The sequence below is a fragment of the Oncorhynchus mykiss genome, chromosome 9 (assembly GCF_057628025.1).
Source record: "Oncorhynchus mykiss isolate SJ-2025 chromosome 9, ASM5762802v1, whole genome shotgun sequence".
In the NCBI taxonomy this organism is placed as follows: domain Eukaryota; kingdom Metazoa; phylum Chordata; class Actinopteri; order Salmoniformes; family Salmonidae; genus Oncorhynchus; species Oncorhynchus mykiss.
The window spans coordinates 47,513,180-47,539,480 of record NC_143030.1 but is presented as its reverse complement, the minus strand read 5'-3'; the positions used below and the strand labels follow the sequence as shown (position 1 = coordinate 47,539,480).

Below are 26,301 nucleotides of genomic sequence, written 5' to 3'. Positions count from 1 at the left end.
AGTTGTTGTTGACATCCTGTACCTGTCCCACATGTTTGATGTTCGGATGTACCGATCCTGTGCAGGTGTTGTTACGTGTGGTCTGCCACTGCGAGGATGATCAGCTGTCCGTCCTGTCTCCCTGTAGTGCTGTCTTAGGCGTCTCACAGTACGGACATTGCAATTTATTGCCCTGGCCACATCTGCAGTCCTCATTCCTCCTTGCAGCATGCCTAAGGCACGTTCACGCAGATGAGCATGGACCCTGGGCAACTTTCTTTTGGTGTTTTTCAGAGTCAGTAGAAAGGCCTCTTTAGTGTCCTAAGTTTTCATAATTGTGACCTTAATTGCCTACTGTCTGTAAACTGTTAGTGTCTTAATTAACAACTGTTCCACAGGTGCATGTTCATTAATTGTTTATGGTTCATTGAACATGCATGGGAAACAGTGTTTAAACCCTTTACAATCAAGATCTGTGAAGTTATTTGGATTTTTACGAATTATCTTTGAAAGACAGGGTCCTGAAAAAGGGATGTTTCTTTTTTTGCTGAGTTTAGTTTGAAGGATAGGGGTTCTGCAAATGTTATCAAAGTGTGGGGGGAGGCAGCACCCCTACTTCCCCGTGGATATGGGTATTATGACTCATACTGTGGTATTCTATTTCTATTCAATGCAGATCCGGTATGCAATTCCCCAAAAATTAGTAGTGCCGGTACAGCGCTCCGGCCCAAGTCAAGCACCAAGCCAGAGTTAACTACTTAAAATATTTTTTATGTTGTAGTTTACAATATGAGACCTATCTTTGGTATCAATGCACTTCAGAGGGAAGGCTAGGCCAGAGGCATACTGTTTGTGTGGTTTGAGAAGCTCATGGAGCAAATACCATCTACTCCAAGGAACAGATTCTATTAGTGTTTACTTTGTATTCAATATTACATGAAATGTACCCATTAAGGTCATCAAATTCATTTCAAACTCCAAAGGTTTATTGTAAGTTTTGAGAGAAGGCATGAGAGACTGATAAATACCTCTGAAAGTATTGTGCAATAGGCTTTTAAAAAATGTACTGGCTTTTTGAGAAACATTGCAAAACAAAATGTACTGAGCATGCTCGATATAAAATGTAGGCAAGAAATTATGGGTAGAACAAAAATATCCATTAGCTACCATCTTCATTCAGCTGAGGAATGAATAAATGCATGATCTCAGTCAATATACATAAAAATAAAAACTGGGCAAGGTACTACCTCAAGCGGTGTGGTGTCTCTCTTCCATTTCCTGGAGGTGACCCATGTTGCTCTCCTGTTAGGAGATTCCAGGACAATCCATTCCATTTGTCATACAACAGTAACATTCCTAGACTCCACAAAGTTGATGTCCGCAGTAACAGTCAGTTTGGACAGCTCCAAAGTGGCACTTTCATCAGTTACCTTCTCTGGCATCATCTTTTGACGTCTGGGTTGAAGAGGGAAAGGGAAGCGATCCAGGGAGGCGTGTTCGACCTTACAGAGGCTGTCCTCACTGCTGTCACTGTTATAGTCGGGATTGGAGACACCAGCGCCGCACCAGCCAGGCCAGGGGTTCTCCCTGAGTGGCACCACGTCCTCAGTCTGAACTGCCTTCTCCAGTAGCATGCCTCTGTGGGGCCTCTCCTCCAACCCAAAGGCCTCCTCCGGACTGGGCTCCACCTTACGGAACGTGTGGCGGGCAAAGAGGCATATGCAGAACATCTCCACAATCACAGAGTAGTGGTAAATTACTGAGAGAGGAAGATAATAAAATAGATAGGGTTACCACCAATACATGTCACATTGATAATTTCCCAATATGCATTTCTCTCCACTGTAACAATTTTGACATGGAGATGATATTGGGAGGGAGATGTATGGGGGATAAATTCCATCACGGTGCACTTACGCTGGGAACGCATGAGAACAGAGAAGGGAGGGGAGCAGGGCACCACCTCCAGGGCCCCCATGGTCTCCAGGATTCCATTCTGAAGGCCACACAGCACCAACACTACAATGATACAGACAAACTTGGCCCTCAGCCCATAGCCAGGCAGAGCCTTTTTGGTGGCCTTGTAAAACAGCAAGTGGCCATAGAAAGACAGGAAGGTAGACACGCTTATGATGGCATTCACGTACACATTGGGATTGACAGAATCCACCTGTGAAAAATGACATGGGTATGGTTTAACAAATAGCAGCATCTACTTGTATAATTAACTCATTGACTTATTAACCACGGACTCACCTGGTTAAATTAAGGACGCACAGAGAATGATTATAATGAAAATATGTCTTGCAGTATATGCTTGCCACTCACATGTCCATAGTCATACTGCTCATCTGTCCAGAGGACCAGAGTGACAAAGAATAGGATGGTTCTGACCACAGACAGTTGAAGCACAGCAGCCATCATCCACCCCAGGCTGGTCCTATGGAGGGGTAGTGGGGTGGGGCGATTACAGTGATATATTGTGTATTTATCATTAATACGATAATGGCAACTATATTGTGCATTTACCAATATTGCGATATGGGGCAGTTACAGCAATATATTGTGTATCTATTATTATCACGGTACGGCAATATCTTATGAATCTATCATTATCGCGATATAGATGTGCACACTGGGGATGAGGACATCCATTGGTAAAGTACCTGTTGATCGCTATCATAGGAAGGCAACAGCAGCAGCAACATGGGAATGGATCTGGAGAACCCTGCTCTCCAGCTAAGATCTCCAGCATGCGGGCCTTTCCCCCAAAGAAGTCTGTGATGAGCCCCATAAACTTTAGCAGAGTGATTGAGTGGTACCTTGAGAGAAACAGACAGACGGAGAGCTAGTTTGTTTTACTGGAGGTTTTTAGCACAGAATGACGTGAATAATGTTTCCGTCAACTTTAAGTTTGTACGCAAACATTGTGATGGTGAAAAAAATGGTTGTACTCGATACTTACAGAGAAGCTATGAAATTACAAAGTGAGGAGGAGCGAGGAACATACAGTGCAATGATGGAGGTTAATCCAAAGACCTGACCGAAAGAGAATGAGTGAAGTTGGACAAAATTTACAAATACTTATCCGATAAAAAAATAAAAATGTGTGGCAAAAAGGAGGTGTCCCTTTACCGGGTACATGCCCAGTATCCACAGGTAGAGGCACCGGCGTCTGGAAGAGGGCACGTGACGCAGGAAGAAGCCCACCTCTTCTAGGAACAGGGCCAGAATGATCACAGCAAATCCGGCAGGAATGATAAACAACCAGAGCTCATCCTTGACCACTGAGGACAAACACATAATACATGGACTAGTGGTGGGACATACAGTGCCTTGCGAAAGTATTCGGCCCCCTTGAACTTTGCGACCTTTTGCCACATTTCAGGCTTCAAACATAAAAATATAAAACTGTATTTTTTTGTGAAGAATCAACAACAAGTGGGACACAATCATGAAGTGGAACGACATTTATTGGATATTTCAAACTTTTTTAACAAATCAAAAACTGAAAAATTGGGCGTGCAAAATTATTCAGCCCCCTTAAGTTAATACTTTGTAGCGCCACCTTTTGCTGCGATTACAGCTGTAAGTCGCTTGGGGTATGTCTCTATCAGTTTTGCACATCGAGAGACTGAATTTTTTTTCCATTCCTCCTTGCAAAACAGCTTGAGCTCAGTGAGGTTGGATGGAGAGCATTTGTGAACAGCAGTTTTCAGTTCTTTCCACAGATTCTCGATTGGATTCAGGTCTGGACTTTGACTTGGCCATTCTAACACCTGGATATGTTTATTTTTGAACCATTCCATTGTAGATTTTGCTTTATGTTTTGGATCATTGTCTTGTTGGAAGACAAATCTCCATCCCAGTCTCAGGTCTTTTGCAGACTCCATCAGGTTTTCTTCCAGAATGGTCCTGTATTTGGCTCCATCCATCTTCCCATCAATTTTAACCATCTTCCCTGTCCCTGCTGAAGAAAATCAGGCCCAAACCATGATGCTGCCACCACCATGTTTGACAGTGGGGATGGTGTGTTCAGCTGTGTTGCTTTTACGCCAAACATAACGTTTTGCATTGTTGCCAAAAAGTTCAATTTTGGTTTCATCTGACCAGAGCACATTCTTCCACATGTTTGGTGTGTCTCCCAGGTGGCTTGTGGCAAACTTTAAACAACACTTTTTATGGATATCTTTAAGAAATGGCTTTCTTCTTGCCATTCTTCCATAAAGGCCAGATTTGTGCAATATACGACTGATTGTTGTCCTATGGACAGAGTCTCCCACCTCAGCTGTAGATCTCTGCAGTTCATCCAGAGTGATCATGGGCCTCTTGGCTGCATCTCTGATCAGTCTTCTCCTTGTATGAGCTGAAAGTTTAGAGGGACGGCCAGGTCTTGGTAGATTTGCAGTGGTCTGATACTCCTTCCATTTCAATATTATCGCTTGCACAGTGCTCCTTGGGATGTTTAAAGCTTGGGAAATCTTTGTGTATCCAAATCCGGCTTTAAACTTCTTCACAACAGTATCTCGGACCTGCCTGGTGTGTTCCTTGTTCTTCATGATGCTCTCTGCGCTTTTAACGGACCTCTGAGACTATCACAGTGCAGGTGCATTTATACGGAGACTTGATTACACACTGGTGGATTGTATTTATCATCATTAGTCATTTAGGTCAACATTGGATCATTCAGAGATCCTCACTGAACTTCTGGAGAGAGTTTGCTGCACTGAAAGTAAAGGGGCTGAATAATTTTGCACGCCCGATTTTTCAGTTTTTGATTTGTTAAAAAAGTTTGAAATATCCAATAAATGTCGTTCCACTTCATGATTGTGTCCCACTTGTTGTTGATTCTTCACAAAAAATACAGTTTTATATCTTTATGTTTGAAGCCTGAAATGTGGCAAAAGGTCGCAAAGTTCAAGGGGGCCGAATACTTTCGCAAGGCACTGTATACAACACAGACTAGAAGGGCTGGTGTAGCAGAGGATGACTAAGTTATCACTCAGAATCTAAGAAGGCAAACACTCATATTGCACATAGACAAAGCATTAAAAAAAGCATTGCGCAGTTTTGTGCATTTTTTTTCACTTTCTGGTGCCTTCAAGCACAGACCTATCACACAGAACCTAATGTGTGTCAGATCCAATGAACAAAAATAAATAAAGTAATCTCTGGCCAGTCAATAACATAACCCATATAGTTTGTGTGAATGCATAAATGCTGGTCTTACCCCTGAACAACTCCCATGACAGTGGGATCTCTGCTCCTAACCAGCTGCAGTTGTCTCCTCTCATCTTCTCAGGGAGTACAGTTCCTACTACCAACAAACATCACAAACGCCAGACTCATGAATAGAACAGAATCTAGAGTAGGCTTTCTATAAAACCAGATATCCGTCACATTTTAGTCGGGACAATTAAATTTGAACTGACTGACCTCCTATAGAAAGACTGATTGTTTTTCTGTTCTCCAAAGACAGACACTTGGTGAGTGTCTTGTCAGTTCCGTGTTGAGGTGGCATCATTGTCTGAACAATTCCTTTCCGATAGCAGTGAGTAATGATTGCCTAAACACAGGTAAACCGACAGGTAGGGAGCCAAGTCCACTCTGGAATGTGTCAACTTGTGTTGTTTCTGAACCGACCATGAGGGGGATCCAAACAAGCTATGTGGTGAAAATATTGTCTGAGACAAGAAATTATAGTAAATAGTCTTTGTGCGGGACACTTAACTGTTATAATAAGCATAGTACTCTTTTAAATACTTAAGATTAAAGCTGCAATATGTAACTTTTTGGGTAACCCGACCAAATTCACAAAGAAATGTGAGTTATAGATCTGTCTTCATTGAAAGAAAGTCTAAGAAGATCTGTTTTATTTCTATGCTTCTGTCTTTCGTATTTGAAACTTTTACTTTCGGTTTTGTACACCGGCTTCAAACAGTTGAAAATAAAATATTTTTGGTTATGGAAAAGATATTTCACAGCGGGTTTAGATGGTACAATGATTCTCTACGCTATACGTGCTTGTTTTGTCTCAACCTGAAATGAAGTGAACTCTTCAAATTTTAGCAACCAGGAAATGACGGAGCTATTTCTGCAGTGCAGCTTCATCTTCTTGATGTACTAACCATAATATTCATGTGGCATTTTAAATGATTCAATTAGCAGCAAAAGACTGTACAATACTTTGCAATCTGCCTGAGCCTTGATGAATAAATACTGCAACTAGGACGTGTGTTTTACCATCCATCATCAAATAAACCCTTCATGTATTCATGTGTAAGTAGTTCAACAGAACTAGAAAAAAAATAGCCTTTTATTAGAAAAACAGATACAGTAGAAAAAAGTACCTCCATTGAGAACATAATGTATTATATAAACATCACTGGCCAAATATACTGTATAATGAAGAAAAAAAAAGAAATCATAGTGCTACTGATATACACAGATACATCAATATTCCTATAGCATTGTGTGTGATCAAACTACAAAGCCCTGAAAGAACAGTAGCCTTTACAGAAACCACTGATGAATCTTCAGCCTACTGCTGGTTCTCAATCTCAATAGTTTGATACATCATGGCATTGAACTAGTGAGTGACTGGTTATTAAGTGTTTACCAAACAAACAAATACAGCAAGACCCCGGTAAACAAAGCAGCATTCTTCCAATCATGATGGAGTGGGACAATCATCCTGGCCCCACACTAAGCTACTCTGTGTCCATTAAGTCTTCACCCACACCAGCCCATACCAGGTAAGATGGCCCACCCGTGAGCTAAGGGTTCTTTTTGAACCAGGCTATTGTCTTCTGTTCAGTCCAGACCTTCCGTCAAATGAGATCACTGAATGAGGCGGTAGAATACCCTGCAGGCGAAGACCAGCCAGTGGCTGGCCCAGCTCAACTCTGACCACTTCTGAATGCTGTGGTTGGCCACATAACCCTGAGGAGGAAGAGGATGACAATGGTGACTACATTTGTAGAAGTAATACATTCATGCAGTTCGTGTAGACCACTGTTAATTATTATGTTCTCCATTAACTTGGCCCCAGGCAGTAGTAGCAGTTCTTTGGTGTGTCTTACCTCCTCTGCAGCCAAGTTTTCTATGTCAGTGTCAAACAGGGAGTCCAGGTATGTCAGATGGAAGATGGCCATGGCACTGAAGGTCATGTTAATCCCATACACCCATAGCTCCTACAAGAGAAGCAGACCATTCACTACACCAGGGCGGTGTTCTGAATCCCCAACTTTCTCCATGCTATGTGCACTAGCTAGCTCACTCCCCCCACTTGGACCAATTTAATATAAGTGATACGATGGCGCCGAAGAACACGGCTGACGTTTTACATTCTCCAAACCAATTGTGCAGTTTTGTTATTTTTTTGTGTTTTCTGTAACTTATTTTTTAACCTTGTGTACATAATGTTGCTGCTTCTGTCTCTTATGACCGAAAATAACTTCTGGACATCAGAAAAGCGATTAATCATCGCAGACTGGAAGAAACTTTTTTCTTAAACGAGTCTGACGAGAAGGATATCCTGCTTTCACTGGAGCAGGACCAGATCCACGCCTTCGGCGTGAAGAAAAGATGCCGGAAAAGGGGAGGCAGATCGGGGATCCTTCTGAGAATCCGGACGCAAGCGAGTAAACTCTCAATGCCTTCCATTCTCCTTGCTAACGTGCAATCGTTAGAAAATAAAATTGATGACCTATTAAGATTATCCTGCCAACGGGACATTAAACTGTAACATCTTATGTTTCACCGAGACGTTGCTGAACAAAGAAACTGATAATATAGAGCTGGCAGAACAGAGACTCTACCTCTGGTAAGACGAGGGGTAGGGGTGTGTGTCTTTATGTCAATAACAGCTGGTGCGCGATGTCTAATATGAAAGAAGTCAAGGTATTGCTCGACTGAGGTAGAGTACCTTACGATAAGCTGTCGACAACACAATCTACCAAGAGAGTTCTCACCTGTATTACTTGTAGCCTTCTATTTACCACCACAAAGCAAAGCTGGCACTAAGACCACTCTCAACCAACTCTAAGGCCATAAGCAAAGAAGAAAATTCTTACCAGAAGTGGTGCTGCTAGTGGTCGGGAGTTTAATGCAGGCAAACTTAAATCCGTTTTACCAGCATGCCACGTGAAACCAGGGGGGGAGGGGGAACATACAAAAAAACAATCCTAGACCAACTTTACTCCACACACAGATGCATACAAAGCTGTCCCCCACCCTCCATTTGGCAAATCTGACCACAATTCTATTCTCCTGATTCCAGCTTACAAGCAAAAACTAAAGCAGGAAGTACCAGTGACTCACTCAATACGGAAGTGGTCAGATGACACTACAGGACTGTTTTGCTAGCACAGACTGGAATATGTTCCGGGATTCATCCAATGGCATTGAGGAATACACCACCTCAGTCATCGGCTTCATCAATAAGTGCATTGATGACGTCATCCCCACAGTAACTGTATGTACACATCCCAACCAGAAGCCATGGATTAGAGGCAACATCCGCATCGAGCTAAAGGCTAGAGCTGCCGCTTTCAAGGAGCGGGAGAATAATCCCTCAGACGAACCATCAAACAAGCAAAGCATCAATACAGAATTAAGATTGAATCCTACTACACCGGCTCTGACGCTCGTCGGACGTGGAAGTGCTTGAAAACTATTACGGACTACAACGGGAAACCCAGACGCGAGCTGCCCAGTGACGCGAGCCTACCAGACAACCTAAATGTATTTTATGCTCGCTTCGAGGTAAGCAACACTGAACCATGCACAAGAGCACCTGCTGTTCTGGATGACTGTATGATCACGCTCTCAGTAGCCAATGTGAACAAAACCTTTAAACAGCTCAATATTCACAAAGCCGCTGGGCCAAACGGATTACCAGGATGTGTACTCAAAGCATGCGCGGACCAACTGTCAAGTGTCTTCACTGACATTTTCAACCTCTCCCTGACCGAGTCTGTAATACCTACATGTTTCAAGCAGACCACCATAGTCCCTGTGCCCAAGGAAGCGAAGGTAACCTGCCTAAATTATTACCGCCCCGTGGCACTCACGTCGGTAGCCATGAAGTGCTTTGAAAAGATGGTCATGGCTCACATCAACAGCATCCTTTCGGAAACCCTAGACCCACTCCAATTCGCATACCGCCCCAACAGATCCACAGATGACGCAATCTCAATCGCACTCCACACCGACCTTTCTCACCTGGACAAAAGGAACACCCATGTGAGAATGCTGTTCATCGACTACAGCTCAGCGTTCAACACCATAGTGCCCACAAAGCTCATCAGTAAACTAAGGACTCTAAGACTAAACACCTCCCTCTGCAACTGGATCCTGGACTTCCTGATGGGCCAACCCCAGGTGGTAAGAGTAGGCAACAACATGTCTGCCATGCTGATCCTTAACACTGGAGCCCCTCAGGGGTGTGTACTTAGTCCCCTCCTGTATTCCCTGTTCACCCACGACTGCGTGGCCAAACACGACTCCAAAGTCCTGGATGCGACAAACACGACTTTGTTGGTGTCCACATCACCAACAAACTATCATGATCCAAACATACCAAAACAGTCGTGAAGAGGGTACGACAAAACCTTTTACCTATACATAGTCACTTTGCCCCCACCTACATGTACAGATTACCTCAACTAGCCTGTACCCCTGCACACTGAATCCGTACCGGTGCCCCCTTATTATAGCCTCGTTATTGTTATTCCTATTGTATAACTTTTTATTATAGCCTTCTTGTACTGCACTGTTGGTTAAGGGCTTGTAAGTAAGCAAGCATTGTATATAGCGCATGTGGCAAATAAAGTTTGATTTGAATATGCAATTAACAATAGGGTCTCTTATGGAATGCACGGTCAAAATATGAAATGTAAACATGGGTGTTAAACAGTCCTGGATATGACAAGCATGTACCTTCTGGTGCTGATGGCAGCAATTGGTGGGACACTGTTTGGACAGGATACAGGCGCTAAAAATGGCTGCCAGCCTCTCCCTCAGAACTGACAGAAGATGGAAAGACAACTAAGGTGATGCCAATGCAAAACCAGTGAGCAGGTGAATGTGAAAAGCAGATAGAAGTAACTTTACCATGTTCCACATAAGTGATAAAGCCCAGAGACAGCAGCACGGCCCCAAGATGGAAACTCAGGCCCTAGAAGAAACTAAATGTCAGACTGGCTTCACAACAGAGGAAGCAACTCAACCAACACTTCACTTTGGCCTCAGCCAGAGGGATTAGGCAGGGACATTTTCAAAATCATACTAAAAACATAGAGCAGTATTCAAGTGCGATGGTGACATTTGAGTCATCACATAAGATGAATTCACTGAGTTGGTTGACTCATACTCACGTGTAGCAAGGCACTGGCTGTGTAAGTCACAATGATGTAAGGAAATGTGCCAAGTTTCAACGCATTTTTTAAAACATCTGCATAACAAAATGGGGGAAAGACACAGTAAACAGTTGACATTTTAATATCGCAAAAACATTCTAACCTGGTTTGGTTAAACAGGGCCTATAGTTTTAACATTTCTATCTAATCTAGAGGTCGGCCAATTAAATCGGCATGGTCGATTAATTAGGGACGATTTCAAGTTTTCATAACAATCGGTAATGGGCATTTTTGGACGCCGATTATGGCCGATTACATTGCACTCCACGAGGAGATTGCATGGCAGGCTGACTACCTGTTACGTGAGTGCAGCAAGGAGCCAAGGTAAGTTGCTAGCTAGCATTAAACTTAACTTAATCACTAGTTAACTACAGTGCCTTGCGAAAGTATTCGGCCCCCTTGAACTTTGCGACCTTTTGCCACATTTCAGGCTTCAAACATAAAGATATAAAACTGTATTTTTTTGTGAAGAATCAACAACAAGTGGTGGCAGCATCATGGTTTGGGCCTGCTTTTCTTCAGCAGGGACAGGGAAGATGGTTAAAATTGATGGGAAGATGGAAAATGATGGCAAAATCTACAATGGAATGGTTCAAAAATAAACATATCCAGGTGTTAGAATGGCCAAGTCAAAGTCCAGACCTGAATCCAATCGAGAATCTGTGGAAAGAACTGAAAACTGCTGTTCACAAATGCTCTCCATCCAACCTCACTGAGCTCGAGCTGTTTTGCAAGGAGGAATGGGAAAAAAATTCAGTCTCTCGATGTGCAAAACTGATAGAGACATACCCCAAGCGACTTACAGCTGTAATCGCAGCAAAAGGTGGCGCTACAAAGTATTAACTTAAGGGGGCTGAATAATTTTGCACGCCCAATTTTTCAGTTTTTGAAAATGTCGTTCCACTTCATGATTGTGTCCCACTTGTTGTTGATTCTTCACAAAAAAATACAGTTTTATATCTTTATGTTTGAAGCCTGAAATGTGGCAAAAGGTCGCAAAGTTCAAGGGGGCCGAATACTTTCGCAAGGCACTGTAGTTAACTAGTGATTAAGTTAAGTTTAATGCTAGCTAGCAACTTACCTTGGCTCCTTGCTGCACTCACGTAACAGGTAGTCAGCCTGCCATGCAATCTCCTCGTGGAGTGCAATGTAATCGGCCATAATCGGCGTCCAAAAATGCCCATTACCGATTGTTATGAAAACTTGAAATCGTCCCTAATTAATCGACCATGCCGATTTAATTGGCCGACCTCTAGATTAGATAGAAATGTTAAAACTATAGGCCCTGTTTAACCAAACCAGGTTAGAATGTTTTTGCGATATTAAAATGTCAACTGTTTACTCATACCTTAAGGGAACATTTCGGCATTTCGTGTATGATCAGTGAGAAAGTCCATATTGCAAATGTACGGTCCCTTACCAGACGTCCGAAATCGTTTGTAAAATTCGCGGTCGGCGTCGGGCCATGCGGTAGGGCCGGACCTACCGGGAAGTCATCGAATGAACTTTGTCGGACGTTCGGTTTCCGTTTAAAAAAGAAAAACAAGTTTTGGACCGTTTTTCCGCCGTCCCGGAAATTCCCACCAGATGGCATACGGAATCATATGGCAATTTGGCAAAACATCACGAATCACGACGGGGCCTTATCTCAAAAACTGAAAATATTTCGAAGCCGAAACTTGGTGAGCGTAGGTTTGGCGTAACGGGCAGTTGGCCCCGAACGGGATGGCGTCTAGGCCTCGACGGTTTTTGAGTTACGGCCATTTTTCTGGGATTAAAGGCTTAAAATGGAAGTAGAGAAATTATTTTTCCACTTCAGGTCAAAGCCAAGGAGCCTCCGGTGTCAATAAAAAAAGAACCAGCCATTTATCTATCGTCATTTAAGAGAAACGGAACAATGACAAATTGGTGATGGTCACAAATAGGCGTTTTTTTTTTTCAACGGTTACAGATCCAGTTGCAGGGTGTTCATACGAATCTTTTTAAAGTGTGCTGCGGAGCTCTGCGACATTTCTGTGATTTTCTATGATTTTCTGAAATAACACAATAACTCAGTTCTTAACGTAAAGACTTAAAACTCAGGATTATGTAAAGGCATACCCCAATCAGGATATGAGTTTATTTATAGCTTCCTGTGCCAACCAGAAGTGCCTTAAATGGTGTCATAGTGGCTGTTTCCAAGGGTTAAAAAGGTCAGATCTTTTCAAAACTTCATATGTGTGATTAGGCAACCCCCATAAACTGTAAGTCAGTCATTTCTCCCAACAGATGTCAAAGAAAAGCTCTCACACACACACACACACAGCAAGGATGGAGTGACAAAGTGCGGTGCTTAAAGACACAGAGAGCAGACAATGCAATGCATTACCATAATCCCTAGGCCGTGCCGAGTTCAATGAGATATCCCGCTTGACCGTAGCTCGCTCGGTCTAGGCGCAGCGACCATTAGAATAGTAGGCCCAAAATGAAGCCTGCCCCACAATGTCATTTGCTTTTGAGTGACAGTGAGAGAACCGTTAGGGTGAGAAGAAAAATTCCACCACATGAATGTTCCTAAGGTCCTCCTGATCTGAACAAGCCTAACCTTGACCGTGTGGCATTAACCATTCACAGTAAAACAGGGTTTTTTGATCTCACAGATTACAGTGACATCTCTCCCCATAGGAATACATAGCCTGCACCACAAAATTCAACCTGAAGCCTATATGGGTTATGAATGCCGTATGAACCTGTCTTCGGTACCAGTCCATCAGGCCACTATGAGGTCTACCTGTGTCGAATCTAAGCTTCCTGGACCAACCGGAAGTGGTTAAAATGCCCCTAAAAGTGTATGTCCATACCCTGCCTGCAGTTTGACAGACAAAGTGCATTCAGGCCTGTGTAAATCAGTCAATTCTTAACGTAAAGACTTAAAACTCAGGATTCTGTAAAAGCATACCCCAATGAGGATATGTGGTGACTTATAGCTTCCTGTGCCAACCGGAAGTGCCATAATTGGTGTCTCAGGGGCTGTTTCGAAGGGTTAAAAAAGTCTGATCTTTCCAAAACTTCATATGTGTGATTAGGCAACCCCCATGAACTGTAAATCAGTCATTTTTCCCAAAAAAATTCAAAGGAAAAAAAAATCACACTAAAACACAACTTGGAAGGAGGGACGTATTGCGGTGCGTAGAGACAGACAGTGGCTGCAATAGTTAGCTTTGTTGGAGCTAAAAAAGAACGGTCGGACCTAGAGTTCCGAAACTTTAGAAACCTGTTCTAGACCTCCGGTCGATGGTGCGTGGTGAGTTACGTGGCTCTACACGGTTCTCGGACCGAGAAACAGCCTCGTACATTTGCAATAACTTCAATTCATTTTTGCATCACGAAAATGACGACGTTTAGAAAAGTCTCAGAGACGCAAGGCTAGGTGCGTTGAAACCGGCTCGGCCCATAGAGACGGACCCCAACGTTTCTGTCCGATAGCTCGTTCAAGGACCCCGTAGCAAGGCATGGAAATAAGTGGATTTTCAGCACCAATTAGGGTTTTTCTCGGACACCAAATGACCTATCGAGCCGAAACTCGGGATTCGGGGTCGCCTCACATAGGACTTCACATAATGTCCGAACTGGACCCGCAGCTAGAACGTAACTATGTGTTTTACCTTTTTATTATGTTTTAAACTAGAGGCGCTGTGAATTATGGGACTGCTCTGACATATATGATAGTTGGCATCTAAATGAGTAGGAAAAAGTGGGTTTGGTGTCATAATGACATCTAATTGACTGATAGACACTGACTTGCTAGTTGACTTTTGTACATTTGCAATATGTTTAAACGGAGAGGGACCATCACCAAAATGGCATTCTGAAATCAACAAAAAATGGCATCACCATAGTCTCCAGACTGTGCTGAGTTCAACGAGCTATCCCGCTTGACCGTAGCTCGCTCGGTCTAGGCGCAGCGACCATTAGAATAGTAGGCCCAAAATGAAGCCTGTCCCACAATGTCATTTGCTTTTGAGTGACAGTGAGAGAACCGTTAGGGTGAGAAGAAAAATTCCACCACATGAATGTTCCTAAGGTCCTCCTGATCTGAACAAGCCTAACCTTGACCGTGTGGCATTAACCATTCACAGTAAAACAGGGTTTTTTGATCTCACAGATTACAGTGACATCTCTCCCCATAGGAATACATAGCCTGCACCACAAAATTCAACCTGAAGCCTATATGGGTTATGAATGCCGTATGAACCTGTCTTCGGTACCAGTCCATCAGGCCACTATGAGGTCTACCTGTGTCGAATCTAAGCTTCCTGGACCAACCGGAAGTGGTTAAAATGCCCCTAAAAGTGTATGTCCATACCCTGCCTGCAGTTTGATAGACATAGTGCATTCAAGCCTGTGTAAATCAGTCAATTCTTAACGTAAAGACTTAAAACTCAGGATTCTGTAAGTGGCCATGTCAATCAAGACATGTGTTGATTTATAGCTTCCTGTGCCAACCGGAAGTGCCATAATTGGTGTCTCAGGGGCTGTTTCGAAGGGTTAAAAAAAGTCAGATCTGTCCAAAACTTCATATATGTGATTAGGAAACCCCCATGAACTGTAAATCAGTCATTTTTCCCCCAAAAAATCAAAGGAAAAAAAAATCACACTAAAACACAACTTGGATGGAGGGACGTATTGGGGTGCGTAGAGACAGACAGTGGCTGCAATAGTTAGCTTTGTTGGAGCTAAAAATGAACGGTCGGACCTAGAGTTCCGAAACTTTAGAAACCTGTTCTAGACCTCCGGTCGATGGTGCGTGGCGAGTTACGTGGCTCTAGACGGTTCTCGGACCGAGAAACAGCCTCGTACATTTGCAATAACTTCAATTCATTTTTGCATCACGAAAATGACGACATTTAGAAATGTCCCAGAGTCGCAAGACTAGGTGCATTGCGAACGTCTCGGCCCATATAGACAGACCCCAACGTTTCTGTCCGATAGCTCATTCAAGGACCCCGTAGCAAGTCATGGAAAATAGTGGATTTTCAGCACCAATTAGGGTTTTTCTCGGACACCAAATGACCTATCGAGCCGAAACTTGGGATTCGGGGTCGCCTCAGCTAGGCCAACACATAACATAAGAAATGGACCCGCAGCTAGAACGTAACTACGTGTTTTATGTTTTTTTTATGGTTTGAACCGAAGGTGTTGTGAATTTTGGGCCAGCTCTGAAGCATGTAATAGTTGGCTACTAAACGAGTTGGAAAAAGTGGGTTTGGTGTCAGTTTGTATCAGTTTGGTGGTCAGAATGATATCTAATTGACTGATGGACTCTTGTCCACTTGACTCTTGTACATTTGCAATATGATTCTATAGTGAAAAAACATCACCAAAAGCGACATTCTGAAATCAACCCAAACGAGCGATTGAGATGACCCAGAATCACTGCAAAGCCATCCCGAGTTCATCGGGCCAGTCAATTTCACATTCCTGCAGGATTTTTATAGCATGACAAATTCGTGATGGTACCTGCCCATTAAAACATATTGCAAATGCACAGTGACTTTGAAAAAGTAAGGAAACATAAACAAAAAAACATCCAAAAAATTTTGAGCATGACAAATTCGTGATGGTACCTGCCCATTGAAACATATTGCAAATGCACAGTGACTTTGAAAAAGTAAGGAAACATAAACAAAAAAACATCCAAAAAAATTTTGGGTAACCAGTTGCATATTTTAGATCACAAGCTTGAATTTTGAGCATGACAAATTCGTGATGGTACCTGCCCATTAAAACATATTGCAAATGCACAGTGACTTTGAAAAAGTAAGGAAAAAAAAACATCCAAAAATTTTTGAGCATGACAAATTCGTGATGGTACCTGCCCATTGAAACATATTGCAAATGCACAGTGACTTTGAAAAAGTAAGGAAACATAAACAAAAAAACATCAACATTTTTTGGGGGTAACCAGTTGCATATTTTAGATCACAAGATGACAAAGGTATAGTTTGAGCAAAGTAAAGCTTGAATTTTGAGCATGACAAATTCGTGATGGTGCCTGCCCATTAAAACATATTGCAAATGCACAGTGACTTTGAAAAAGTAAGGAAACAAACAAAAATACATCCAAAAAATGTTGAGCATGACAAATTCGTGATGGTACCTGCCCATTGAAACATATTGCAAATGCACAGTGACTTTGAAAAAGTAAGGAAACATAAACAAAAAAACATCCCAAAAATTTTTGGGTAACCAGTTGCATATTTTAGATCACAAGCTTGAATTTTGAGCATGACAAATTCGTGATGGTACCTGCCCATTAAAACATATTGCAAATGCACAGTGACTTTGAAAAAGTAAGGAAACAAAAAAAAATACATCTAAAATTTTTTGAGCATGACAAATTCGTGATGGTACCTGCCCATTGAAACATATTGCAAATGCACAGTGACTTTGAAAAAGTAAGGAAACATAAACAAAAAAACATCCAAAATTTTTTTGGGTAACCAGTTGCATATTTTAGATCACAAGCTTGAATTTTGAGCATGACAAATTCGTGATGGTACCTGCCCATTGAAACATATTGCAAATGCACAGTGACTTTGAAAAAGTAAGGAAACATAAACAAAAAAACATCCAAAGAATTTTCGGGTAACCAGTTGCATATTTTAGATCACAAGCTTGAATTTTGAGCATGACAAATTCGTGATGGTACCTGCCCATTAAAACATATTGCAAATGCACAGTGACTTTGAAAAAGTAAGGAAAAAAAACCATCCAAAAAATTTTGAGCATGACAAATTCGTGATGGTACCTGCCCATTGAAACATATTGCAAATGCACAGTGACTTTGAAAAAGTAAGGAAACATAAACAAAAAAACATCCCAAAAATTTTTGGGTAACCAGTTGCATATTTTAGATCACAAGCTTGAATTTTGAGCATGACAAATTCGTGATGGTACCTGCCCATTAAAACATATTGCAAATGCACAGTGACTTTGAAAAAGTAAGGAAACATAAACAAAAAAACATCCAAAAAATTTTGAGCATGACAAATTCGTGATGGTACCTGCCCATTGAAACATATTGCAAATGCACAGTGACTTTGAAAAAGTAAGGAAACATAAACAAAAAAACATCCCAAAAATTTTTGGGTAAGCAGTTGCATATTTTAGATCCCAAGCTTGAATTTTGAGCATGACAAATTCGTGATGGTACCTGCCCATTAAAACATATTGCAAATGCACAGTGACTTTGAAAAAGTAAGGAAACATAAACAAAAAAACATCAAAAACATTTTTGGGTAACCAGTTGCATATTTTAGATCACAAGATGACAAAGGTATAGTTTGAGCAAAGTAAAGTTTGAATTTTGAGCATGACAAATTCGTGATGGTACCTGCCCATTAAAACATATTGCAAATGCACAGTGACTTTGAAAAAGTAAGGAAACATAAACAAAAAAACATCCCAAAATTTTTTTGGGGGGTTACCAGTTTCATATTTTATATCACCAGGTGCACATTTCAGATCACCAGGTGCACGGAGGAAAATATTTACTTTTGACTTTGACTTTTGACTTCCTATGACATCATATTGCAAATGGAGAAAACATATGCCTTATGCACAAGTAAAACAAAAAGAAATATGATAATACAAGTTGACAAAGGTATAGTTTGAGCAAAGTAAAGTTTGAATTTTGAGCATGACAAATTCGTGATGGTACCTGCCCATTGAAACATATTGCAAATGCACAGTGACTTTGAAAAAGTAAGGAAACATAAACAAAAAAAATCAAAAAAAATTTGTTGCACATTTTAGATCATCAGTTGCACGGAGGAAAATCGTTACTTTTGACTTTGACTTTTGACTTCCTATGACATCATATTGCAAATGGAGAAAACATATGCCTTATGCACAAGTTAAAAAAATAAAAAAAAATGATAATAAAGTATGACTAAAGTATGTTGATAAAGTTCTTATACATGTGTAATTGACACAAAAATCGAAAGAATTTTGAAAAAAGGTCCAGAAAGCACTTTTTTAAGGATGTGTGAAGTTTTTTACCAAATTTTGACATTTTTGACTTTTGACTTTTGACTTCCGATGAAATCATATTCCAAATGGAGAAAACATATGCCTTATGCACAAGTAAAAAAATATATATATATATGATAATAAAGTATGACTAAAGTATGTTGATAAAGTTCTTATACATGTGTCATTGACACAAAAATCGAAAGAATTTTGAAAAACGGTCCAGAAAGCACTTTAATTAAGGATGTGTGAAGTTTTTTACCAAATTTTGACATTTTTGACTTTTGACTTTTGACTTCCTATGAAATCATATTGCAAATGGACAAAACATATGCCTTATGCGCATGTACTTAAAAAATATATATATATGATGACAAAAGTATACTCATACAGTTCTTACACATGTGTAATTGACAAAAAAATCGAAAGAATTTCGAAAAAAGGTCCAGAAAGCACTTTTTTAAGGGGTTTTAAGTTTTTTTTATTTTTTATTATTTTTTCAAATTTTGGCTTTTGGATGTTGACTTGGGTGCCATTTGCAATATGAAAAGCCCCGGTGGAACGCACACGCCCCCTATTGGAATTTTGAAGTGTTACAATTGGCAATTGCCATATGGCATTTGCAATATACTTTGCATGAATCAACGCCAAATTGGGTGGTATTGGCCATCGTGTATATGGTTTGTCCAATGCCAATATTCTGCCATTAATTTTTGTCCAAATCAGGGGGGTATTCCCTTACATCATTGTGACTTACACAGCCAGTGCCTTGCTACACGTGAGTATGAGTCAACCAACTCAGTGAATTCATCTTATGTGATGACTCAAATGTCACCATCGCACTTGAATACTGCTCTATGTTTTTAGTATGATTTTGAAAATGTCCCTGCCTAATCCCTCTGGCTGAGGCCAAAGTGAAGTGTTGGTTGAGTTGCTTCCTCTGTTGTGAAGCCAGTCTGACATTTAGTTTCTTCTAGGGCCTGAGTTTCCATCTTGGGGCCGTGCTGCTGTCTCTGGGCTTTATCACTTATGTGGAACATGGTAAAGTTACTTCTATCTGCTTTTCACATTCACCTGCTCACTGGTTTTGCATTGGCATCACCTTAGTTGTCTTTCCATCTTCTGTCAGTTCTGAGGGAGAGGCTGGCAGCCATTTTTAGCGCCTGTATCCTGTCCAAACAGTGTCCCACCAATTGCTGCCATCAGCACCAGAAGGTACATGCTTGTCATATCCAGGACTGTTTAACACCCATGTTTACATTTCATATTTTGACCGTGCATTCCATAAGAGACCCTATTGTTAATTGCATATTCAAATCAAACTTTATTTGCCACATGCGCTATATACAATGCTTGCTTACTTACAAGCCCTTAACCAACAGTGCAGTACAAGAAGGCTATAATAAAAAGTTATACAATAGGAATAACAATAACGAGGCTATAATAAGGGGGCACCGGTACGGATTCAGTGTGCAGGGGTACAGGCTAGTTGAGGTAATCTGTACATGTAGGTGGGGGCAAAGTGACTATGTATAGGTAAAAGGTTTTGTCGTACCCTCTTCACGACTGTTTTGGTATGTTTGGATCATGATAGTTTGTTGGTGATGTGGACACCAACAAAGTCGTGTTTGTCGCATCCAGGACTTTGGAGTCGTGTTTGGCCACGCAACGCTTGTCCTGCGTTGCAAATACTCAATACGGTGCCTGTTAATTTATCATCGAATCACAGCCTACTTCGCCAAACGGGTGATGATTTACCAAGCGCATTAGTGAAAAATGCACTGTCGTTGCACCGATGTACCTAACCATAAACATCAATGCCTTTCTTAAAATCAATACACAAGTATATATTTTTAAACCTGCATATTTAGTTCAAATAAATTCATGTTAACAGGCAATATTAACTAGGGAAATTGTGTCACCTTTCTTGCGTTCTGTGCAAGCATAGTCAGGGTTTATGCCGCCTGGCTCATTGCAATCTGTGTGAAAACCATTTCTTCCTAACAAAGACCGTAATTAAATTTGCCAGAATTTTACATGATTATTACATAACATTGAAGGTTGTGCAATGTAACAGCAATATTTAGACTTATGGATGCCACCCGTTCGATACAATATGGAACTGTTCCGTATTTCACTGTAAGAATAAACGTTTTGTTTTTGAAATTATAGTTTCCGGATTATACCATATTAATGACCTAAGGCTTGTATTTCTGTGTGTTTATTATATTATAATTAAGTCTATGATTTGATATTTTATAGAGCAGTCTGACTGAGCGGTGGTAGGCAGCAGCAGGCTCGTAAGCATTCATTCAAACAGCACTTTCCTGCATTTGCCAGCAGCTCTTCATAATGCTTGAAGCACAGTGCTGTTTATGATTTCAAGCCTATTGTCACGTTCTGACCATAGTTCTTTTGTGTTTTCTTTGTTTTAGTGTTGGTCAGGACGTGAGCTGAGTGGGCATTCTATGTTGTGTGTCTAGTTTTCCCGTTTCTATGTTTGGCCTGATACGGTTCTCAATCAGAGGCAGGTGTTAGTCATTGTCTCTGATTGGGAACCATATTTAGATAGCCTGTTTTGTGTTGGGTTTTGTGGGTGGTTGTCTTCTGTCTTTGTGTGTCTGCACCAGACAGAACTGTTTCGGTTTTTTCACATTTGTTGTTTTGTATTTTGTAGTGTTCACGTTTATCATCTTTATTAAACATGATGAACACTAACCACGATGCGATTTGGTCCTCTCCTTCGTCCACAGAAGAAAGCCGTTACACCTATCAACTCCCGAGTTTAGGCTGGAAATATTATAGTGCCTATAAGAACATTCAATAGTCAAAGGTACATGAAATACAAATGGTATAGAGAGAAATAGTTATTATAGGAATACAACCTAAAACTTATTTACTTAATATTGAAGACATGTTAAAAGGAACCACCAGCTTTCATATGTTCTCATGTTCTGAGCAAGGAACTTAAGCGTTAGCTTTTTTACATGGCATATTGCACTTTTACTTTCTTCTCCAACACCGTTTTTGCATTATTTAAACCAAATTGATAATGTTTCATTATTTATTTGAGACCAAATTGATCTTTATTTATGTATTATATTAAGTTAAATTAAAAGTGTTCATTCGGTATTGTTGTAATTGTCATTATCACACACATACATACATAAATAAAAATCGTCCGATTCATTATATTGTTTTTGGGGGTCCTCCAATGACATGTATCGGCGTTGAAAAGTAAATCGGTCGACCTCTAATCTGTTTATAATAAATTGAGTTGTAATGATGCTTACATATGTTGAGCCAGCGAGACATGGGATGTTCCAGGAGGTCACCACTAGCACCATGGACCTGGGCAACTCCACATTGAGAGGCTTAACCACTTTCAGATCCCTAAAGACACATTTTGTGCATGAGTCTATGCACATGCAAACACACATTATTTTCACATTACTTAAACTACCTAAACTAATATTACAAAAGGCACATACACATTGCGTTACTATCCAATCACAATATTGCAATTATAAACATACACTTATTTAAAAGGGCAAATTGATAATATACTGACTGAACCATAGATTTTATGTATTGAACTCACCATTTAACATTGTCCTTGTCTTCAGTAAAACCTACTCCTGCTAGCACAGTTGTACTTTCTCTAAGGTGGCCAACAAAGTAGTTCCTGAAGTGGAAGGATATGGCATTCTCATAGGCGTGGAGCCACCTGCACACAGGGGAAAAACAGACAAGATAGCTCTAAGATACTGTATTGCCTTTTCTCATTTCAGCAATAATGCAATAGCATTATGCACTGACGCCATCTTGAAGTGTGATCTACTAGGCTAGGACTTAACTACTGCTACTACCAGTGTTTGTCTAAAGAACTTTCTTCGTCACGATAACCCTTATCTTGTTTTTGTGCCTCTTGGAAGCAGAGAAAGTCAAATCAAATGGAAATCACTAACAAAGTTGTTCTACATTCACATGTCGAAACAGCCCTGACAGAGATGGCATGACCAAGGAATTGCTCAGTGAAATGTGCACTCACGTGCTCAGTCCTCCGCCCCCGTGGATTGGAATGAAGTAGGGGAAGAGGTATGGGGCAATGCAGTTGGATATCACCAAGCACAGCTGGCATTTTACCCAGCTCACTGAAAACGTCTGGAGCCAGGCCAAAGTCTAGGGGACAGAAAGACCATGTAAAAAATGACAGATTTTAGCAGCCATTTTGAATTAAGCAAATATAGTGAAAAGTGGTGTCAACTTTTTGCACAAGTGCAAACAATTAGTAAATATGGACTAATATGTTATAAGCCTATATGCGAAACGTAAACTCAGGTACTATCCAGGCATCTAGTTAGCTTTCTTTCAACAAGTTCACTGAGAACACATTTCTTTGCCTCTTCAGCTGTGGCTTACCAGCTTGTGCCTCTCAATGGCCTCTTTGTAGCTTGAGTAGCTGACCCAGGGCACAAAGATGACAGTGCCCACAAAGAGAATGTAGCCTGTGAACTCCAGAGAATTGGGAACAGCAGGCACGGTGCCTCTGTCCAGGTCAAAGGCCAGAGAAATGCCCTTCATGGCCAACACCATCTGAGAACCTGGGGAATTGCGGATGACAGGCAAAGCATGCACAGTGGTTCCATCAGTAAGGCCTCGAATTCAATACTACAGGAGGATGTCTGTGGCTGAAACTATAAAATCATACTTGTCTCACACTGCCTTGCCATCCAATCGTTCAATATTGTTCAATGTATTAAATGATGTTATCATATGTAATGCTTCATAGAAATTCAGGAAAATAAAGTTCAGATTTTGTGACAAATATGGTCTTTGCAGGACATTTACCTCTAATTTTATGCCAGGTCACTGTGTCAATCATATGCAGCTCCCTGTAAGAAACCAAAATGAGAAAACAGTTAAGTGGAGGATGGTGCCAGCACCAATGCCTATCATAGAGAATTAACTATAGATGGAGTTAATGATCCATTACCCCATGAGTAGATAGATGAGGATAGTGGCGGAGAGGAAGATTCTTCGGCTGCTGAAGTAGCGGTTGAGGAACAAGGCAGAGTAGCAGAGCAGACTGAGCAGTAACTCCCACACCATGGACTGCTCAAAGAACAGGTAGAGGGCATATAGACCCGCTGCCACTGAGCCCAGGTCTTTCACAGAGGACAAGAGACCTACTGGAGGACAGGCAATACTAAATACAGGTATACCAGGCTGGCACCAAAGGTTTTTGTAGGAATTGGGCTGCTTATAGGTCTCGGTATGGGACTTATTTATCTGTCATCACTACATGTGTCCCATACACAGCAGATGGCTTCATGGCAAAGTATAAATTACATGACTCAGTCTTTGGTTGTGTTACCCCTGCTCAGATGTTGCATGCGTCAACCAATGGTCGCGGGCCACTTCATTTACTGTGCTGTTGGGCACCAGACTGCTATAACATAGGTATTTTATTTATCAGCTAAACACATCCTATCCAGGCGTTGTAAAATCTGGCATGCGTCAGCAATGCCTGGGCAGAGGAACTGTATCCCCAAAGTTGGGCACATCATCTGTGTTATCCCCCTATTTCAGCCACACGCGTTTCTGACGGGTGTATAAAATCGAGCACAATCTCCATATACATTGTCAGTAGAATGGCCTTACTGAAGAGCTCAGTGACTTTCAATGTGGCACCGTCATAGGATGCCACCTTTCCAACAAGTCAGCTCATCTCATTTCTGCCATGCTAGAGCTGCCCTAGTCAACTGTAAGTGTGGTTATTGTCAAGTGGAAACGTCTAGGAGCAACAATGGCTCAGCCGAGAAGTGGTAGGCCACAGCTCGCAGAACAGGACTGCCAAATGCTGAAGTGCGTAAAAATCCTCTGTCCTTGGTTGCAGAGCTTACTACCGAGTTTCAAACTGTCTCTGGAAGCAAATGTTCCGACATATAGGGGAAAGCCTTCCCAGAAGAGTGGAGGCTGTTATAGCAGCAAGGGGGGGACCAACTCCATATTAATGCCCATAATTTTAGAATTAGATGTTCGACATGCAGCTGTCCACATACTTTTGGTCATGTAGTGTATCATGTTATTGGTCAAGGGAACTCACCCAACCTACAGAGGAGTCGACAGAACAGGCAGAGGAGCAGAAGCTGCCAGACCTGTTGCACTCCCTGCTGGGACGTAGGCAGAACACAGCTCTCCGCTAGCTCTTGGAAGAACTCTATCCTGTTGAACTCCATGGTGTAGCCTCAACTATGCCTGGCTCTCACTGGAGAAACAATGTAGCAACAATGTAGCTGTAAGTGAGTGATCAATGTTAAAGTCATAATATGGCACAGCGGTTTAAGGCACTGCATCTCAGTGCTAGAGGCGTCACTACAGACACTCTGGTTCAAATCCAGACTGTATCACAACTGGCCGTGATTGGAGTCCCATAGGGCGGCGCACAATTGGTCCAGCGTCATCCGGGTTTGGCCGGTGTAGGTCATCATTGTAAGATCATCATTGTAAGGGTTTGGCCGGTGTAGGTCATCATTAGGCAAGATACCTCATCCCCATATTATTACTTACCCTCTTGCACCACAGTATCTCTACTTGTACATCTATCACTCCAGTGTTAATGTTAAATTGTAATTATTTTCGCCTCTAGGGCCTATTTATTGCCTACCTCTCTACTCTTCTACATTTGCAGACACTGTACATACATTTTTTTTATTTTTGTGTTATTGACTGTACGTTTGTTTATGTGTAACTCGGTGTTGTTTTTGTCGCACTGCTTTGCTTTATCTTGCCAGGTCGCAGTTGTAAATTAGAATTTGTTCTCAACTGGCCTACCTGGTTAAATAAAGTTGAAATACAGTGATCACTCTGATCACTCCCATGATCACTCTGGATGAACTGCAGAGATCTACAGCTGAGGTGGGAGACTCTGTCCATAGGACAACAATCAGTCGTATATTGCACAAATCTGGCCTTTATGGAAGAGTGGCAAGAAGAAAGCCATTTCTTATAAAATGTCCATAAAAAGTGTTGTTTAAAGTTTGCCACAAGCCACCTGGGAGACACACCAAACATGTGGAAGAAGGTGCTCTGGTCAGATGAAACCAAAATTGAACTTTTTGGCAACAGTGCAAAACGTTATGTTTGACGTAAAAGCAACACAGCTCATCACCCTGAACACACCCTATCCCCACTGTCAAACATGGTGGTGGCAGCATCATGGTTTGGGCCTGCTTTTCTTCAGCAGGGACAGGGAAGATGGTTAAAATTGATGGGAAGATGGATGGAGCCAAATTCAGGACCATTCTGGAAGAAAACCTGATGGAGTCTGCAAAAGACCTGAGACTGGGACGGAGATTTGTCTTCCAACAAGACAATGATCCAAAACATAAAGCAAAATCTACAATGGAATGGTTCAAAAATAAACATATCCAGGTGTTAGAATGGCCAAGTCAAAGTCCAGACCTGAATCCAATCGAGAATCTGTGGAAAGAACTGAAAACTGCTGTTCACAAATGCTCTCCATCCAACCTCACTGAGCTCGAGCTGTTTTGCAAGGAGGAATGGGAAAAAATTTCAGTCTCTCGATGTGCAAAACTGATAGAGAAATACCCCAAGCGACTTACAGCTGTAATCGCAGCAAAAGGTGGCGCTACAAAGTATTAACTTAAGGGGGCTGAATAATTTTGCACGCCCAATTTTTCCATTTTTGATTTGTTAAAAAAGTTTGAAATATCCAATAAATGTCGTTCCACTTCATGATTGTGTCCCACTTGTTGTTGATTCTTCACAAAAAAATACAGTTTTATATATTTATGTTTGAAGCCTGAAATGTGGCAAAAGGTCGCAAAGTTCAAGGGGGCCGAATACTTTCGCAAGGCACTGT

General features: G+C 41.4%; 1 protein-coding gene and 1 pseudogene across 3 annotated transcripts; both read right to left on the bottom strand.

Annotated features, from left to right (window-relative positions):
• Positions 1 to 943: 943 nt before the first annotated feature.
• Positions 944 to 5,550, bottom strand: LOC110532140 (organic solute transporter subunit alpha-like). 2 transcript variants are annotated; one of them, XM_021615778.3, is made up of 8 exons: positions 5,416 to 5,550; positions 5,210 to 5,296; positions 3,115 to 3,266; positions 2,945 to 3,018; positions 2,646 to 2,801; positions 2,308 to 2,419; positions 1,897 to 2,149; positions 944 to 1,738 (listed from the first exon to the last, which is right to left on the bottom strand). In XM_021615778.3, exons 1-8 carry the CDS (start codon positions 5,501 to 5,503, stop codon positions 1,317 to 1,319), a joined length of 1,344 nt encoding a protein of 447 aa, XP_021471453.1. In that variant the 5' UTR covers positions 5,504 to 5,550; the 3' UTR covers positions 944 to 1,316. The 2 variants fall into 2 exon arrangements, with proteins under 2 accessions (XP_021471453.1, XP_021471454.1); XM_021615779.3 differs by having other exon boundaries at positions 5,210 to 5,293.
• A 729-nt stretch (positions 5,551 to 6,279) lies between these two features.
• On the bottom strand, positions 6,280 to 24,655 carry LOC110533013 (protein-serine O-palmitoleoyltransferase porcupine-like; annotated as a pseudogene). Its single transcript, XR_016483555.1, has 12 exons — positions 24,575 to 24,655; positions 23,410 to 23,705; positions 23,265 to 23,308; positions 22,836 to 23,017; positions 22,465 to 22,595; positions 22,015 to 22,140; positions 21,707 to 21,806; positions 10,359 to 10,435; positions 10,096 to 10,159; positions 9,922 to 10,007; positions 7,062 to 7,172; positions 6,280 to 6,921 (listed from the first exon to the last, which is right to left on the bottom strand). The product of XR_016483555.1 is annotated as a protein-serine O-palmitoleoyltransferase porcupine-like (transcript).
• Positions 24,656 to 26,301: the final 1,646 nt, after the last annotated feature.